The 19,921-nt window shown below is 34.0% G+C and overlaps 1 protein-coding gene across 1 annotated transcript; it reads left to right on the top strand.

Annotated features, from left to right (window-relative positions):
* Nucleotides 1–11,403: 11,403 nt before the first annotated feature.
* On the top strand, nt 11,404–19,618 carry LOC110030877. Its single transcript, XM_020733835.1, has 7 exons — nt 11,404–11,723; nt 11,830–11,916; nt 11,986–12,204; nt 15,671–15,832; nt 16,256–16,309; nt 17,367–17,513; nt 18,524–19,618. The coding sequence occupies exons 1-7, from the start codon at nt 11,553–11,555 to the stop codon at nt 18,899–18,901; spliced, it is 1,218 nt and encodes a 405-aa protein (XP_020589494.1). The 5' UTR covers nt 11,404–11,552; the 3' UTR covers nt 18,902–19,618.
* Nucleotides 19,619–19,921: the final 303 nt, after the last annotated feature.

The raw sequence follows: 19,921 nt of genomic DNA on the forward strand, positions 1-19,921 counted from the left end.
ACATATACATATACATATACATATACACATATACATATACACATATACATATACATATACATATACACATACATATACATATACATATATATATATATATATATATATAAATGCTGTGAACTTGAGCAGTGATTAAATAAGTAAAATTATTAAAGGATTTATTATATTTCTATTTTGGTCAAGGGGTTTTAATGCAAGAAAGGACCAAGTTATGTCGAAGGGGCTAACATGCAATAGTTTTTCTATTTAATTAATAATCGAGCCAACAAATAGTTGTTCGTGCTCGACTCATTTATAAATCGATCTTAAAAAAAAAATGTTCATGCTAGCAAACGAGTTGAACACGAACTACTTAATGAACCGAACAAGAACTATTAGAGAACAGCAAGCTTTTCTGACATACATAAAAGAGAACATTGTTGTTTGAGCATCGGGAAGCGTGCAAGTTGTGGTGCTCATGTTGTTCAGAGTTTTTATTTTTATTTTATTTTTTATAGTTTTGAGTTTTATATTTATTTGTTTTATTTTTATTATTTATTTTCATTTTTTTTATAGTTTACAGTTTTATCTTTATTATTTATTATTTTTATAGTTTAGAGTTTTATATTTATTATTTTATTTTTATTTTCCAATTTAGTGTTTTATATTAATCATTTGTTATTTTAATTTTTTTTTAATTTAGTGTTATTCTATCCAAAATTTAAATTGATAGCCTTTTTTATCATAATTTTTTATGCATTTTGATTTGAAGAAATTTTTATTCTTATGCTCTATTTATAATAGATTGAATAATAAAGAATAACTCACTAATTAAAATAATTAATTTTAAAAATGTCACACTAGTTGCTACATCAATAGTTAATTATGTAATATTAGCTCTCCTCTTAGCACATTATTGCTTTAGTTAAAATATTATAAACCTAATTAAACTAACAAGATAATTTAGATAAGTAATTTTATAATATAGTTATCTTTTTTGCATGCCAAGGAATTGTTGGGCTTCCCCCCTAACCCTTATTATTATTATTTTTATTTAAAAAAAAAGGACTCATTTTTTTTTATATAATTCTTGAAAGGGCCTTCCTTCATCTTGAAAAGCATGTAGTATTTTAACAATTTGAAGGACCAAAAAGTTGGCATCCATTGATCCCACTTAAACTCATTTTGCTTTATGATAAAGATGTCTCCATTTCCTCTATATTTGCATTTGTGTAGGCCCCACTTATGCATGCTTCTCTGGTGGGTCTCCTTTTCCACCAACCAATATGGAACAAAAGTAATCCAAGCATTAAAATCATTAGACTTTAAGAGAAATATAACAATAAGCAAAAAAATAGATGTGTGTGTGTGTGTCTAACTATATATATGTACATAGAGTGAGAGGTGAGGTGAGATGTGTGTAGGGAGGGAAGTTAACGATCTAATTTCGAGTTAAGTTGTGGTATGAGCCGGCTCATTGAGTTATTTAGATCAGTTTAAGCTCGAAATCGGCTCGATATGGCTCAAAATTGAAACTAAATAACTCAAATTGAGTTACTTGGATCCGCTCCACCTCAAAATCAGCTCCAAATTGGCCCTTGTCTCATTATATTCAATTTTACTTAGCATTATATATATAATTTTTATAAATAAAAAATACTATGAGCTAATCTCGAGTCATTCCAAGGTGATTCATGTATCACTCAAAATTGGCTTAAAAAAATTTAATCCAAAATTTTTGCCCATTTATTTTAATCGAATCTAAATCTGTCTCAAAATTCGAATCAATTTTCGAGCGATTAACAATCCTCGAGTTAAACTGAGCTGAATTCACATTTCTCTCTCTCTCTCTGATCTGAATTCACATCTCTCTCTCTCTCTCTCTCAATTTAAACATTAAAGAAGCTTTTAATTAAATGAGCTAAACTGTTATTAAAATATTCAACCTTGACTAAAACTGTAATTAATATATAACTCTATCTAAACTCTACTTTTAAGACCTTTTTTAAAGCACCTCCCCTTATTCTAATCTCCTCTCTCTTTCCAATGAACTTTTAATAGCTTGTCTCCTTTGAAAATAAATAATTGTACTCACCATTTTGAATTTATGTACCACACAAAAGTCTTAAGTTTTAATGTCCATCTACCCTTGCCCATACTTAGGCATACCTTAATTAATTTGCTTTTAATGATCACATGGATGGTTTTTGTAATAACAAATATTTAAATTTAATTTTAATTTTCATTGTAGTTATTAGTTAATTTTTCTTTGAAATATTAACTAATTTTATTAAAATTTAGTATCCAATGAATTCCTTAAGACATTAAAATAAAGATATTATAGAAATTCAATTTATAATGCATGAAATTTTAATAGAATATGCATGATTATCTTAAGTAAATGAGTCTTTTATCTATCTATAGATACCTACTATGTTTATACAAGCCACTCATGTTTGATTTCTTTAATTTGATTTTATACTAGTCACTCATGTTTAAAGAAACGGGCCTTTGTTTGAGTAGAACAAAAATTGAATACATGAAATGTAATTTTAGTAGTAGTAGCTCTAGTGATCAAATTATTAAAAGGTGTGAACACTTTAGATATTTCGGGTCTATTGTTCAAAGTGATGGTGATATAGATGAGGATGTTATTAGTAGAATTCTAGTTGGTCGGTTGAAGTGAAGGAATGCTTCGGGCATATTGTGTGATAGAAAAGTATTGCTTGGACTAAAAGGGAAATTTTATAAGATTGTGGTGAGACTTGCAATGCTCTATGGCGCTGAATGTTGGCTTTCAAAAGAGAAGCACAAAACTAAGTTAAGTGTTTCCGAGGTGAGAATGCTCAAGTGGATGAGTGGCTTTACACTTAGAGACAAGATGCAAAACGAATATATCCATGATAGGGTCGTTGTAGCTCCAGTGGTGGACAGAATTAGAGAGAGTCGTCTTAGTTGGTTTCGCCACATTAAACATAGATCATCTGATGATCCAATTAAAAGAGTAGATGTTTTATATTCGACTTTATTCGACTTATGTTAAGATTTTATATTCGACTTATGTTAAGAAAGACTGAGGTTGACCTAGAAAGTCTTGTGCATATTGTATAAAAATTGATCTTAATTTATTAGAATTAAATGAAAATATGACACTCAACAGGACTCAATGGAGAAAAAGGATACATGTAGCCAGCCCCACTTAGTGGGATAAAAAAATGTTGTTGTTATTGTTGTTGTTGTTGCTGCTGCTGTTGTAACAATCTCAACGTATAATTTCTTATTTGATATAGTAAATTCTTCTCATCTCCTCGTGATTTTTTCAATTTTTAATTTTTCATGTAAAATCTTATTATTATTATTATTATTATTATTATTATTTTATTTTATTTTACTATTCTTCGCAATTTTATCATTGAATTTGGTAATTATTATGACATTTTAATGAAGTTTTATTCAAAATATATAAAGAGTGAAAGACAATGAATCACTATAAGACAAAAAAAAAAGGATTTATATACCAGTACTCAATTCTATATATTTACATATCTATCACAAAAACTTTAATTTTAACATATAATTATACATAAATACCATCTTTTCCTGTGAATGAAAATGTGTATTTCACCTTCTAAAAATATACAAAAATGATATTTTTCATGTCATATGAAAAAATTGTGTGATATAAATATAAAATGCAAAGATAAGATGTTAGATATATAAATATATAAAAATTGGGTGATATGTATATAATATTCCTTAAGAAAAAGAAACAACCAGCTGACTGTTTTGATTATTTTAAAAAATAATTTTAATTTTAATATGATAAATATATTTTGTATTAAATCAAAATATAAATAAAATAAAGATAAAAAAATAAAAATGATCCTTAAAAAGCAACAGTTGGTGATAGAACTAAGAGGGCAGTAATGCTAGAAGAGTAGCAAAATCAACCACATGTGATAGGCGGAATAATCACAACAAAAAAAGGAAAATTTACATAATAATATTTGATTCTTATGTATTTACATATCTAACCTGTAAACTTCAGTTTTTTTAAGATATATATCACCTTGTATATGCATGAAAATGAGTATTTCTTTTAAAAAATAACACACACACACACATAGATATACATCTATCGACTCCATTTCAGCAAGGCATTGCACCAGAAATTCGGCATACATCCAATGCCCCCTAGGTGTCGCCTCCTCTGTTGTCGCACAGTGAGAAATTTGGGAGCTCACACTCCTGCCTCCACTTGAGGGAGGAATCTCCCCTATTCTCTGGGCTATAACGTCCAGCTCCATGGTCCCCTATTCCAAATCAACTTGCTCATTAGCATTTTCTCCCCTCCCCAGCCTGATCCACAGAGGCCAAATCGCCCTCAAGGTCGTCGTCAGTGCTTGAGGAAGTAGAAGAGACTGTTAGAGCTCATGTAACTACACAAGAGATAATAAAAACATGATTCAAAGTACATACCCAAAACTCGACACCATTCAAAAGTGGTGTAAGTGACGAAGTCCTCACTGATCTCCTTCAGTTCTACACCCATGGAGAAAAAAACACCATTTTGCGACTGATGCTGACTCCCAGCTTTAACTGGGAGCTTTCCGACCCCTGGAGAGTCATAGTCCCTGCAGCAGCCTGAATGGACATTCCTTCCCTTTGGGTAAGAGTGGCCACCTTTAATGGGTGTCCTTAAAAACGATCGTAGGTATGCTTTTCAACCCCTGTGATGGAGCTACAAAAAAAAACCTGAAGTCCCAGTTCAATCTCCGTTTCCCCTCGCTCAAGACCCAAGCATTATTCACTTCTTGCTCAAATCTCTCACGAAAGCCTTGCATGTTGCTTTTTGCTTCGCATCAGATTTGTGAGTCTTCGCCCGTATGTCACTCATTGCTTTGAGAATAGCGCTCTTGTCGACAGATGACACTCCTTCATTAGACATCGCGACAGCCACGAAAAAAAGAAATATAAGTCTAAAAAGCAAGAAGAAAAGGAAATGGTGCAATCCCTCATTGCCCTAAAACCTATTTATAATGGTTCGGGGACAAAAAATCCAGAGAAGTCCTTTTTTGTGCAATAATTTCATTTAACTATTTCAAATATATTAAAAAGAATCTCTTGTTCTCTTGTATTGTGCAACTTCCGAGGAGCAAGAGAATTGAGGTACTAAATATGTATATATAAAAATATGTCAGCACGAATCTCAAGGCTGATAAACGACTCGGGAGGATGACACTGACAATCGGGCATAGCTGTTAACGACCGTATTGAACTGATGTTGGCAATGGAGGACTCTTCTCGGAAAGATCAGCGGAACGTGCCGGGAGATGATTCGTAGGGCGATGATTAGTCCTCAAGATGATCGAAAGATGACTCCTTTTTGGAGAGATATCGATGGAGTTAAGACTTATCAGACGATCAACAACTATCATATATCGAATTAGTCTTTGGTCTTATTGTTTGTGAATAACTCCGTAATTACCAAAAATTCTCCCATAAAAGTTAGTAATGAGGAGGCTAATATGTACTTTTATAATGTCGGGACATATGTATATAAATATGAGACCATGTCATGAATAAATGACACTCTCTTTTACTATCTCCTATTGTGCTCTATATCTCTCCCATCACTTCATGGTAGAACGTTCTATTCATTGAGTGTGTTTATAATACACTTTTAGATTCAACATTGTCATAAACTTATCTATGAAAATATGCATTGCACTTTAAAGAACTAATAATGGTGATGTTTTTTATGCGTTCTTAAATCTTAATTAAGCAATATGCATGCAAATATGTATATGAATGCTTGGATATCAAATATGTAAATACATAAAACTTGTAAGGTGTATATGTAAATGCTCCTTAAAAAAACAAAAAAAAAGATTGTAAATTAGATTAATTCATTTTCATTTGTGAGTGGGATTGGAATCAATCGTCTAAAGAGTCCCAATCCCAGCTCTGCAAAGCATTGTTTATGGTAGCCTATTTCTGCCAACTTACCCTCCACTTAAAGATGGACTCAGTGTGGTCCTCTCCTCTCTCCTCTCTCCTCTCTCCTCTCTCCTCTCACCACCTGATCTAAATTCTGTGCACTAAGAATTAATGAGTCCTCTTAAAATGATAGTTAGATAGAGAGAGATAGAGGAAAGATGCCTCTCTCACCTCTCTTTTCGTGACTAAATGCTGTGCACGAAGAATTTAAGATGAGAGAGAGAGGAGGGGGAGGGAGAGAGAGAGAGAGTGTGCCATTGAAGTGGCCAGCATCATTGCTGGCTGCTGTCAGATGCAAAGCTTGGAAGGACAGTCAGTGAAGATGCATAAGAGGATGAAATTAAGAGGAGATGTTGTGTTGTGTTGGTGATTTTCATTTCTCTCCTTAAATTTGGAATTAAAGGATTATTGTCATTATGAATAGAGGTAATATAAACATATTAGGGAGGTTTACATGCATGCGACGCAATTTTTATAATGTATTTATAAATGTAAAAGCCAAAATTTGATATTTACACTTTCATGAAACTTTGGGTTAGATATGGCAATACATAAGAATTGTGTGTGTCTCTCTCTCTCTCTATATATATTTATTCTTGATATGTCTCCAACATATTTTTATCTGGCACGAAATTTGATGCATTTTTTAACAGGAAATGCTCGATATTCAAATCCAAATTATCCGGCCCTAATTTCGACAAGTTATAGTCATAATGACTTCCTTGTCAAGACAAAATCAGTGATGTCAAAATGGGTTGATATGGGTCAACACAAGCTTAAATTAAGTCGGCAAAGCACAATTAGAAGTTTTGGATCATCAATTTAATGGTCAAATGAAATCCAAACTTGACATTTTATAATCAAATTGAGCATTTTGATGAAAGGAAACCAACTAGTCTATGATCATTCAATTTTGAGGACATTAAGACATAAAAGTCCTTAAATAATTAATATGATCATGGGGATCATCATTGATCGTCTGATCAAATAGTTATGTAAGTTATTCGTCAAAAGACCAAAATACCTTATCTAAATGGCTATAAATATGCCCCTTATTTTTCAATTGAGAGGGGAGGAGAAGAAGAGAGAGAAATGAAATTCTAGAGCTCATTATGGAGAGAAGACCTAATGAATAGCCACCGACCTCCATAGTTGTCAGTCACTGTCGACCACCGGTCTCCGTAATCACCGACCACCATCTACCACTGCCTGTCATTTTCATCTGTCGTCAACAACCACCAATCGACGTCAGTAATTGCTTGCAACCATTATAGCCAGACCACAACTGTCGTTCAATTTCCTAGCACTTATATTTTTTGAGCTATAACGAAAAAATTGTAGTTTTCATTACAAGATTTTAACCCCATTTTCCATTTTGTGATAGAATGGTGTTTCCAAACTTATAAACATATAATTGTTAACTTAATTTGACCCTGCTAGACCCCATGACTTTTCCTCTTTTGAAGCTTTGCAATATAAAAATCTTGGTGACTCCTCCGGCTACTTTTCTTTTATATTTGTGTGATTGGATCTTCGTACAACACTAAAACATTAAATCATCACTCTACCGGCGTAAATTTTCTGACACACAACACGTCTAACGTCAGCAATTATGAATGAACGTAAGCACCCCACCATTAACTATCATTACAATTAGTTGTAGATACTTCCCGAAATAAATTGAGTTTAGGTCTATTTATAGGCTCAGAGAGAACTAAGATGGTCACACATGGATTTAATGATAATAACCATTTGAAATGAAACATGGAAGATCAATACTTGGGTTCATTTTATTCCTAGTAGTTACAAAAATTATTCATAAGACTACAGAATTTATATCATTAAGTTAATTTCACTTGAATATTACATATCACCTAATTCCTATGTATTTGCATATCTACCATTTTATATTTACACCTTTTCGTGCATACGCAAGATAGTATATGTTTGTAAAAATTGAAATTAAATGAGGGTTATTTATGTAAATCCTCCTAGAAAAATTAGGTCCTTTTTGCAAAAAGTAATCACTAAACAGTGCAAAGTTAAATGTTGGGGTCAGGTTGTTATATCTTTCCTAATCTATTTCAGGTATTTATGCAATAAATTTCAATACTATTCAGGTTGAAGGAAAGTTATAGGCAACATGTGGACTTGAATTCATACTAAAGGCCACAATTTTTCTTTTTTTTTTTTTTTTTTGTAGCTTTTCTTATCTTGATATAGAAAAAAATACAAGGACTGACTTCTAATTTTTGTTTGATTATGTTTGTTTTTATGAATAAAAACAATAGATCACATATTGAATCTAGAAATATTACTCTTGCACTGACTGCAAAAAAAATTACATAAAGAAGGTGCATTGGAGAGTTTTAATGATGTTGGAATGGAGCGGATTTGAGCTCGTTGGATTTATCTTGTCGAGACGCTCGATTCGACTATATACTCATACGATTTGAAGTAAGTTTGATCTTTCAAATTTGCCCAGGAAGCTTTCAAAAATAGTGTAATGTCTTGATATGAGCTTGATTTGACTCGGATTGGACCAATTTAAGTATCATTGTGTTTGTGTTATCGAGCTGATATTTTGAATATAAGTCTGTTGAAATCGGAGCTCTGGATCAAATTTTGAACGTCTTGCTCAACAAAGTGCATCAAAATCCGTGTCATGCTTTGAGATTCTTGCAGTATGTTGGAAATTTTTTCATGATATACCACACACACACACACACACACACACACACACACACACACACACACACACACACACACACACATATAGATAGATAGATAGATAAATAGATAGATAGATAGATAGAAACACAACCCACCTACTTCTTACCATCTACTAAATTATATTAACAAAGTTATTTACTTGTTTCAAGGAGGAACTTAATTTATTAATAGTGGTCTTCAGCCTTATGTCAAGGTGGTTGTATTCTTGTGGCATTATGGTCTCACGTTCCTTCAAACTTATTCCATGATACATGGGTACAATGATATCTTGTATTTCTATATGAGAATGCACACAAGTCAAGACTTGACATGCTCAAAAAATTCATGCATGCTGGTGGTCACTCAGCACTTGGGGAACTCGAACATGCGTAGTAAAACCGACAAACATGTCAAGAGTGTCGGATTGGTTAATGACATAAAAAAATAATTGACAACGACGTCATAGATGTCCAATCGATAAAACAATTCCAAGGACTAGTCATGAGACTTTTCTTACAACGAGCTCAAGCCCCGTAGCTCGGATCGGATGAACATCTAGAGATGGTTCTTTGCACAGTAACGACAAGTTTCGCGAATGGTACAACAACAATCATTCTAGAGAGGAGTCTTGGCTTCCTCCCATAGAGGGGACACTACCTAAGACGGAGGTTTGACTGGGCTACTGAGGACCCAGGCAAGTGAAAGGTTAGAACCATGCTCCTATGCCCCAAAGTTGATTCGCCACCCAGCAGCAACAAGCTCTTTGAAGAATGTATTGTGATTGTCTTCAACCCTTGAGATTATTGGCCACTTAAAAATGAAAAGCTTCATGAATGGTGTACGACGATGGTCTTCAACCCCAGAGATGATTTGCCACCCAATAACGACAATCTCCTTAAGGGGTAATTGGTAGACCATCCAGGGTTTGATTAACAGTTGATGTCGCTAAGGATGCCAGAACAGAGCGCTTAACATGAAGTATCAATAGTGAATTATGTGCTCATGTTTTGTTGCCATTATCACAGTTGTAAATATCAATAAGCATGAAAAATTGGAAAACTTAATATGTACACTAAAAAATGGTCTTCATGGATCTCAAGACAATCCAGTGGGCTAAATAAGAAGATCATAATATCAAAAAAATCCTGTACTCAAGGGCAATATTATAATTTATTTTTTGCCCTCATATTATGTATAAACATGAGGGCACTTTCATGTAAGCGGTCTTTTGTTTTCTTCCACTCATAACATCTAAATTTTGTGGAATAAGATTAATCTATGAGCCCGGGAACCACCCCATCGACCGAACTTGAACCATACAACACATTTAACACAAGGAATAACCGCTAGATGATCAATGGAGTCAATTTGAAGTTTGGGGGGATCGATTTCAAGTCAATTTATTGGCTGTTCAACTGAACCCAAACTAAAAAACTAAACAGGTTAGGATTTTTAACCTAAACAAGACCCAAAAAATTAATCAGGTCAACCCAAACCCAAACTTTTTGAGTTTTTTACACATCTAACCTAAAAAAATCAAATATGAAAGAAAATGCCCAACTATCTAATCACCATCTCATCCATATTTCTACTATTCAATCAACTCTTATCAATGCCATAAACTTGTAATACTTTTAAAAATAATTTTAATATTAATTTATAAATTAGTTAATTATTTTTTTAATAATATAGCATAAAATAGATATATCAAAACATTAAAATAGCATTAATATGTCCATCAGAATCTCAGCAATTTCTTATAGCACTTCAAGTATCAAGGCTGACATTAGAGAATTCCTGGGGAGAAGTGAAAGGAAGACTCCAAAAGAATCTCACAGCTGTGGAATTTATATATTAATATTTAAATTTCAATTATTACATATATGTCAACTTATTCACATGAAAAAAAAGAGACATTTACATACATACCAGGCACTTAATTATAATTTATTTACATATTTAACACCTAAATTTTTATAATTACATAGATAACACTCAATATTTAAATATCACATTAAAAGTACCTTTATTATCAATTTTTTAAAAGTAAAATTCAATTTTTCATGCAAGAGTTTAAAACACCAAACTAATATCTTTATAACTATAAATATATGGGCGTCAATTGGAGTCGGCGGGTCGGGTTCGGGTTTGACTCGAATCAGGTCAACGTAAATCGGGCCCAAATAATAAACCAGTAGAATTCTTTGACCCGAAACCGACTCGAAAAATATTTGGGTCAAACTAAACCCAGATTTTTTTGGTTGAGTTATAGTCGTGTTGACCTGTAGGGTCAATTTTTGACACATAAGAATGTTAATTTGGGTCTGTAGGTCAGATTCGACCCTAAAATGACCCGACTTGAATCGAATCAAGCAGAACCGACCAAAATAGTAAACAAGCCGATTCTTTGGCCCGAACCCAACTCCAAACCTATTTATGTCAACCCGAACCCGAATTTTTTTGAGTGGAGTTCGAACCATACGCATTATCATGTTGATTTTTGAAACCCAATGCAGAGGTTTAGCTGTGCGATATAAAAACACATAAAGAATGTAAATTTCACTTTTTTCTTACGAGCCTTTACTCTTCTTTGCTTTGGGAGCTAAAATATAGAGAGAGAGAGAGAGAGAGAGAGAGTGTGTGAGTGAAGAGATAGAGAGAGAGAGTGAGTGTCATAAACTTTAGCGAATTACACGGCTCCTCTTTAGCTGTCGTTGAATTCCATGATGACAAAGACCCAACCAAGTTTTTTTTAGCAAGAGGGCCACAATGCAAAATACACAACAAGACAACCACACCCTTCTTCCCCAGATAAAGACAGCTCCTTTGTAGAACAAATCCCTCCTCAAAATTCTTCTCAAATGGCTTCTAGCTACTTCTTCTCCCTACCAATCATCACCTTCTTTGTTCTCTTCCTCCTCCCCGTTCCCCCCTCCGCCGCCACTTCGCCGGAGACCAAATCTCCGCCGGAAAACGAAGAACTCTTCACTCATCTTCAGAAGCTCACTAAACCTGCCATCAAAACGATTCAGGCATTATTTTTTCTCTGCAACAAAAAAAAATACATTTTTTATACCTCTTTCTTCTTCTTCTTCTTCTGTAATTTTCAAGATTCGATTTTTATTTCCTTTACTGCAGAGTCCTGACGGCGATGTAATTGATTGCGTGCCTTCGCACCTTCAGCCGGCGTTTGATCATCCGAAGCTGAAGGGGACGAAGCTATTGGTGAGAAAGATTTGATTTTTATGGGATTTGAGGAGTTGGTTTGAAGAAAGATTGTGTTTTTATTTGCAGGATTCGCCGGAGATGCCGGGAGGGGATGTGTTTTCCGGCGAAGTGGAGGTGGGAGATGAAGTGCAGAGGTGGAGGATTTCCGGCGAGGTGTGCCCGGAGGGAACGATTGCTGTGAGGAGAGCTACGGAGAGTGATGTTTTGAGGGCGAGTTCGATTCGGAGCTTTGGGAGGAAGCCGGCGGCTGTGATCCGGCGAGACTCCACCGGCGGCGGCCATGAGGTCAGTATAATTTATAAATAAATTTGGAAAAAAAAGTTTAATTTTGGGATAATTACATCCAAAGCAAAAAAAAAAAATATTGCTATTTACAACTCAAACACTCATCTTTATTTTCTGAACGATCAAACCGATTTATTTGTTGTGAATTTGATAAAAATAAAAAATATGATTGGAATTATTTCATAATAAAAAATTTTAAAAATATATGAATGAGCGTGTTTAATTTGTAAATAACAATATTTTGAATGTCATGTATGTAATTTTTGTAGATTTAAATTTTGATGTTGATTTAAAGAGCTGCTTTTTCCTTTTTTTTTTATAAAGTGATGATTTAGATTTATATATATATATATATATATGTGTGTGTGCGCGCGCGCATATGTATACATGCATACATACAAACATATATATATTAGTGCAGCCTCTTTGAAGGTTATAAGTCTCTTAAGGTCATGAGTCGGAATCCCTCTCTAGCTAGTTTGTCGGTAGTGATTGTGTTCCTCGAATAGTTAAGCATGTGAAGGTGATTGAAGACTCGTATAATAGATTCTGACCATTCTTTAATATATATATATATATATCTCTTTCTTTAAGCAAATACATAATTAAGAAAGAATAACGAATATTTATCATTACCACTCAATTCCATTGTATTCACCTATGTAGTGATGAAACTATGCTGAGTGGTATAAATGTAAGGAAATTAAATGTAAGTGTTAGATATGTAAATACATAAGAATAGGGTGGTAAGTATGTAAATGCACCAAAAGTAATTATTTCATATATGGTGCTGATGTAGTGGTCGACAGGAACAGAATCATGGAATGCAAACATATTATTTATTAATATAAGTATTCCTGTGAATAAATTTGCAAAATCATTCAATAGACTGGAGAGCATTAAATGATGTCTATTGAGTATGACAAAGTTGTTGAGCTAATTTTTCTTTTTGCATTATAACCTTGTTATGCATGAAATTGGGTTAAAGGAAGAATTATATATTTGTTATGGTCATTGTGTATATTTGCATATTTAACCTTTTGAAGGACATTTACATATATATGACACTCATTCCCAGGTATTTACACATATAACCACTAATTTGAAGTTTAGGTTTTAGATATGCAAAATTGCAAATACATAACAACAAATTGTAATTACGCAGTGTCTTATTCATGACATGTACTCATGTTTATAGGACTGAGACCCAATATTACAGAAAAACATATTAGTCCCCCCTCATCATTAACTTTTTAGGGGGATTTTTTATAATTACAGTGTTATTTGTATAGAGTAAGACCAAAGACTTATTTTATCGATGAGGGTTGTTGATCGTTCGATAAGCATTGACTCAATCAATATCTAGTCCAAAAGAGTGCTCTCGTTGATTGTTCCGAAGGCTGATTGACACCTTGCGGAAGCTTCTTTTGGTGACTTCCGTCGATCGTTCAAACAAGGTGCTCTTTCACCAAAATTCATCTTAAAATAATTGTCGAAGGCTATGTTCGATTGTCCGCATCTACTTCATAAGCAGTTCATCTGCTTTGAGATTTGTACAGACATATTATTATATATGTGCATATTTAGTTTTTTTATTCTCTTGATCCTCAAAAGTTGTGCACTACACGAGGATAAAAGAATTTTTTAACATGAAATAAATAAACAATATTACTGCGCGAAATTAGACTTCTTTAGATTGCCTTGCCCAGGCCATTATAGATAGGCTTTGGGGCAAGGGAGGATTGCATCGTCTTCGTTTCTTATACCTTCTTTTGTCTTGTGTTCTTCTCCTTTCGTGTTTTGGTGATGTCTGGTGAAGGAGAATTGAACATGAAGCATAAGCCAGCGGGTGAGGTATCCCTGGAAGAGGTGAGTAGGAAGAGAGTGTGCCTAAGACAGAAGTTGGTGATTGTGAGAGCTAACCTGGTTCTTGTTTCCTTGCGGGCTCAAGGCCATCCTGACGATCATCTTACATGGCATTCATGCTGTGAGAGAGATTGTCCATGTAGGTGGCTGTCGGAGGGGGCGCGGTTCCCCATAGAGGTCTTTAGGAGGCAGTGGTTGAGGTAGAGACATAGCTTTGATTGACTAGGAATAGTGTTTCTCCTAAACTCCACAAAAAAGGTGATTCCCCTCTCGGGCAATCCGTCAAATCACTTTAATGAAGTTGATCTCAACGTTGTGAAGAAGAGCTTACACTTGAGGGAATAAAAAATTTTCGACAGGCGTATGGCAATTCAAACGACGCAAGATGATCATTAGAATTTGACCATCCTTTATACACGTATAATTCCGACATCTTGAACTCTCTGAAGGTTCAACTCCAGATTCCTATGGAGAGAAGGCGTTTTTTAGCTATCTTTGTACCTCGATCTGCACTGGTGGGTTCCTCTCCTCCACGAGGGCTGATCCGTCGTTGTCTTGGTACAAACCATTCTTAGGATTTTCTTGCAGATGGAGGGGGTTGAATGTTTCTTGTCAGGTTGGCTCTTCTTCTGGAATTAGGGTCATTGCTATGGTGGCAACCGCCCTAGTACTTCTTTGAATTGTCCTGACATTTGGTTAGTATTTTGAGTTATCAAGTCTTGCAGGCTTTATTGAAAGAATTCTTCCATAAACTCTTGAGTGAATGCCGCTTCTCCTATATTTCTCTGAATGGGCTCTCCTTGCTATTGTTGTTGGGTTCCTCTTCTTGATGACACCACGTTTCTATGCTCACCATTCTTTAAAGGATGTTGAATCCAAAAGTGTATGAAGTGATTAGAGAGAGAGAGAGAGCAGTAGAGAATGATAAAAAGAGTGTCTTATTCATGACATTGACCCCTACTAGCCCCCTCATTATTAACTTTTTCGGGGGACTTTCTGTTAATTAAAGATTTATTTGCTTATAATAAGACTGGAGGCCGATTCGATCTATGAGAGTTGTCGATCATTAATAAGTCTTAACTCGATCGATATCTAGTCCGAATGTCGCTCGCCTGGAGTGTTGATTACCACACTACGGGAGCTTCTCCTGACATCTTCTATCGATCGTTTGAAGAATATGTTTATCTCGCTAACATTCATCCTAAGACAATCATCGAAGACTATGCTCGATCATCCCCATCTACTTCCTAAGCCATTCATCTACTTTGACATTCGTGCTGACATATTTTTATATATACAATATATATGACATCTATAGAAAATGTCCGAGACGCCACACTTTTTTTATAACGATGACCGCATCAAAATAATTTTTTGACAAAAGATAAATTTTGACATTTTATAATCTTTCATACATATCACTCCATTCATTCCAACATATGTACCTCTCTTAGACCCTAAACTTTTTAATTTTACATATTTTTCACTTTTCTAAAGTTAATTAATATAGTGCTATTTCTTATATCATACGAAAATTTAGGTTGTAGACATTGAAATACATGGAAATGGGGGGGGGTATAATGTAAATTCATATTTGCAGCATGCGGTGGGGTATGCAAATGGAGACTGGTATGGAGCAAAGGCAAGCTTAGGGGTGTGGACTCCTGCAGTTTCTACGGCTACAGAGTTTAGCCTGTCACAGATTTGGGTCATCTCTGGCTCCTTCAATGGCGATTTAAATACCATAGAAGCCGGATGGCAGGTCAAAATTTCACTTCTTATTTTCTTCTAAGTGCACTTTTTACACAATTAATTATAAATTTTACATAAATACCACATTATATATATATATATATTTATTTATATTAATGGAATAGTGATATTTGGTGTATTTAAAAAAAGTAATTTACTTAAATACCACAAAAATCCTATATTTTTACATATCTAACACCCATCTTTCAATATTTGCATTTAGGACATTTTGGCATCATAAATTTATACATGACAAAGTGGTACTACATACCACATAATATGAAGAATGATTTATTATGCATATAAATATAAAAATTAAAATATATGATACATAAATAGTTAAAAATGGTGTGGTATATATGTATTTTAAAGCCCATAATTTTAATAATTACAAATTTATCATGACAATAAATTGGTGCAAATTATTTGGCAGGTTAACCCTCAGCTATATGGCGACAGCTCTCCAAGATTCTTCACCTATTGGACGGTCAGTGCAGCTTGGAACTCTGAAATCTCTTCCAATCCATTTCATTTTCTTAAATATTTTTTTAGTTTTTGTTAATTAAAGAAATATTATTAAAAAATGAGGATGTTTTTGCAATTTTTTCTTAGGGTTTGTTTGGGCCTGCTGATAAGCTGATTAAAAATAATCTGCTGATAAGCTAGGTGCGGTGACTATTATAATTTTTTATTTTTTTTGGAAAAGCCGGACTGCTGCCAGAAAACTATCACCGCACCTAGACACGTTCGGTGTGAAAATGCTGAAAACTCATAAGCTGCCAAAACACATTTTAACCAAACAGACCAGACACATTTTCAAAACGTCTTCGCACTAAATCAGTTGCCCCAAACAGACCCTTAATGTGATAGATTTCAAATTTATTGAATTTATTTTGAATAAGTATGATTAATATCCTTTCCAATTTTTAAATAAGTATAATAAAATAAAATTTATTTATTAAAATAATTGGATGCTATATATTTTTTAAATATTATTGTAACTATAATGAGGAATTATGGTACGTTTGGGGCAGCTTGTGTTTTTCAGGATAAGCAGCTTATCCTGAAGCGCGGCCCTCGGGTCGACCGCAGGGTTAGACCTGCGACCTACATTTAGTGTAAAAATGAAACCGTGTTTTCGGATAAGAGAACAAAACGTGAGATCCAAATAAGCTGCCCCAAACGGCTCCTTAATATGTACATAGAATGTGGTAGCGAGTAATGATATTTTTGCGACTCTTCTATTTTTATCAATCTTCTAACGATCATGTCCAACACTACATACCACAACTCTTATGTATTTACGTATCTAACCCATAAACATTCATATTTGCATGCATACCGCTCAAATTTTTTACGTCATAGAGAAAAAAACACCATCATTATTATCTTTTTAAAGCGAACAATTTTGAGAATAGGTGTAAATGTTGTGAGTGTAAATACAACAATGTAGCTATATTTCTTAAACATGTATTATCAGAAGTATTTTGATGATGGTAAATGTGTAATTTTTGTATTTTTAATAATGAAAATGAAAAATGCAGACTGATTCGTATCAAGAGACTGGATGCTACAACCTGCTTTGTTCGGGGTTTGTTCAGACAACAAATAAAATTGCAATTGGTGCTGCAATATCTCCTACCTCTATTTATGGAAGGGAGCAATTCGACATCACTCTATTAGTGTGGAAGGTAATTTTTTCTAAGAAAATAATATATATATATTGCCCACTTAGGGTTATAAGTAAATAGACAACTGTATTGTCAGTCATAAGTCCATTCTGACCCGAGTTCAATCCTATGGCGATGTCTAACACATATGACAGTATTTCCAGATAACATTTACAGGCACACTGCCACGGACAAATAGTCTCACATCGGTTAGGTGTAGTGCCAAAAAAACAGTATTTAAGTCTTGGGTTGTCTACCTCTCTTAAGGGCTCTTTTGGGAGGTGACAAGTGGTATCAGAGCAGATTACTGCATGTCAAATGTGTGGACTCTCCATGGTCCAGCGGGACCCTCGGTGTCGTCGATCCGTGATGAGGGTGTCACGTGATTGGGTGGAGGAGAATGTCACGGACAAATAGTCCCACATTGGCTAGGTGTAGGGCTGAAAAACATTATTTAAGTCTTGGGCTGCTCGCATCTCTTAAGGGCTCTTTCGGGAGGTGACAACACGCACACGCACACGCACACACATAGCAATTGAGTGGTATGTACGTCAATCTTTCATATTTTAAAACAAGTGTAAATGTTTTAAAACAGTTGTCCATCCTAAAATTTGATATTTCTCTATATAAATAGTGAAATTTAATAATTTTTTTCTTATATAGTTTTTGCGATCTAATAATTTTATCCCCCACAATATATTTATTTACCTAATAATGTCAAAAATAATTAAATGTTTAATGATTTTGCGCATTATAAAATAAGTAGGATAAAAAAAAGATAAAGTGTCAAATGTTGGCGTTTTTAATCTCGGAGTATTGAAGTGTCAAAATAGCCCCCACTCTATAGATAAGAGCTGAAGTAGTTCCCACGAAGAACTGCTAAAGCTAAATTTTAAAATAGTAGAGGACTATTTTGACATTTTACTCATAAAAATAATATGAATAAAAACTTATGCATTCTCTCATACAAAACACCACATAATTCATTTATGTAAACTAAATTATTATTATTATTTAATAAAACTGACCAGGACCCAAAACATGGACATTGGTGGCTGCAATTCGGATCTGGGCTTCTGGTGGGCTACTGGCCTTCAAGCCTGTTCAGCCACTTGGCCCAAAGCGCAAATATGGTCCAATTCGGGGGAGAGATATTCAACAGCCGCAGCTCGCCGTTCCACACCGCCACCCAAATGGGCAGCGGCCACTTCGCCGGCGAAGGTTTCCGGCGATCGGCTTATTTCCGTAATTTACAGGTCGTTGATTCGGGTAACAGTTTGATTCCTCTGTACAATCTTCGTGTCTTAGCAGATCATCAGACCTGTTACGATATTCGTGCTGGAGTTAATCGTGCATGGGGTAATTATTTTTATTATGGAGGGCCTGGAAGAAATTTGCGTTGCCCTTGAAAAGTTAGTCCAGTTATAGAGATAGAGAGAGAAAGAAGAGAGAGATTTTGAGGCATTTACATATATACCACACAATTCATATATATTTACATATCTTACATTTAAATTTCTATATTTACATAAATATATACGGAGTAAAGCGCCAAAAAAGACCCAGACTGTTTGCATGAGATCTTTTCGTGTCAGAGTTTATAAAACTATCAGAATAGTTAGCAAACTATTTAAGTTTGGGCTAAAACAGTCTTCATGAATGTCTATTAGAGCTCAATTTTAAAATAGCTCGAATATTTTAGCACTGCATGTTACTGGTCAGGAACGATTTTGACACTTTACTCAATGTATAAGATGTTAATCATTTAAGATGATACAATAAATATCACTTTCTCTGACTTTAAAAAGTGGGACATACATCTTCATCTATATGTTTATAACATTGAAGGGTTATTGATGTAAATATGAGATTCTAGAGGTTGGATATGTAGATGTATAAGAATGGTGTGGAATGTATGTAAATTTTCATTTTTTTTATATTTACTTGATTTATTTTTGTTTTGGGTTTTAATATTTTTTATTCATTGTAATATATGGAAGGAAGAATTTACTTTTAGATGAATTTTTTTGGGTTAATAGTGTTGGATAAATGAGTAAATGAAGATATGTTATGGGGGGAATATGAGAAATATGGGATGGTTGTTTTGTTTTGTGAAATGATGAAAAGATGTGGTTGTTGATTTTTATTGACTTTTTTTTAATTATTTTGTTATTTGTTTTATATTTTTTTGTAAAAATATATGAAGATTTGTATATTGAGAATAGAGAAATGGTGTGCAAATATGTTATATTTTTAAAATTTGAAAATGATGACTTAAACCAAGTTATTTTGAAATGTGTGTGTGTGTGTGTGTGTGTGTGTGTGTGTGTGTGTGTGTGTGTGTGTGTGTGTGTGTGTGTGTGTGTGTGTGTGTGTGTGTGTGTGTGATAAAAGATACAAAATAGTTGAATTTTTAGATATTTTAAATA

This window comes from Phalaenopsis equestris, unplaced genomic scaffold (genome assembly GCF_001263595.1).
Source record: "Phalaenopsis equestris unplaced genomic scaffold, ASM126359v1 Scaffold000761, whole genome shotgun sequence".
In the NCBI taxonomy this organism is placed as follows: Eukaryota; Viridiplantae; Streptophyta; class Magnoliopsida; order Asparagales; family Orchidaceae; genus Phalaenopsis; species Phalaenopsis equestris.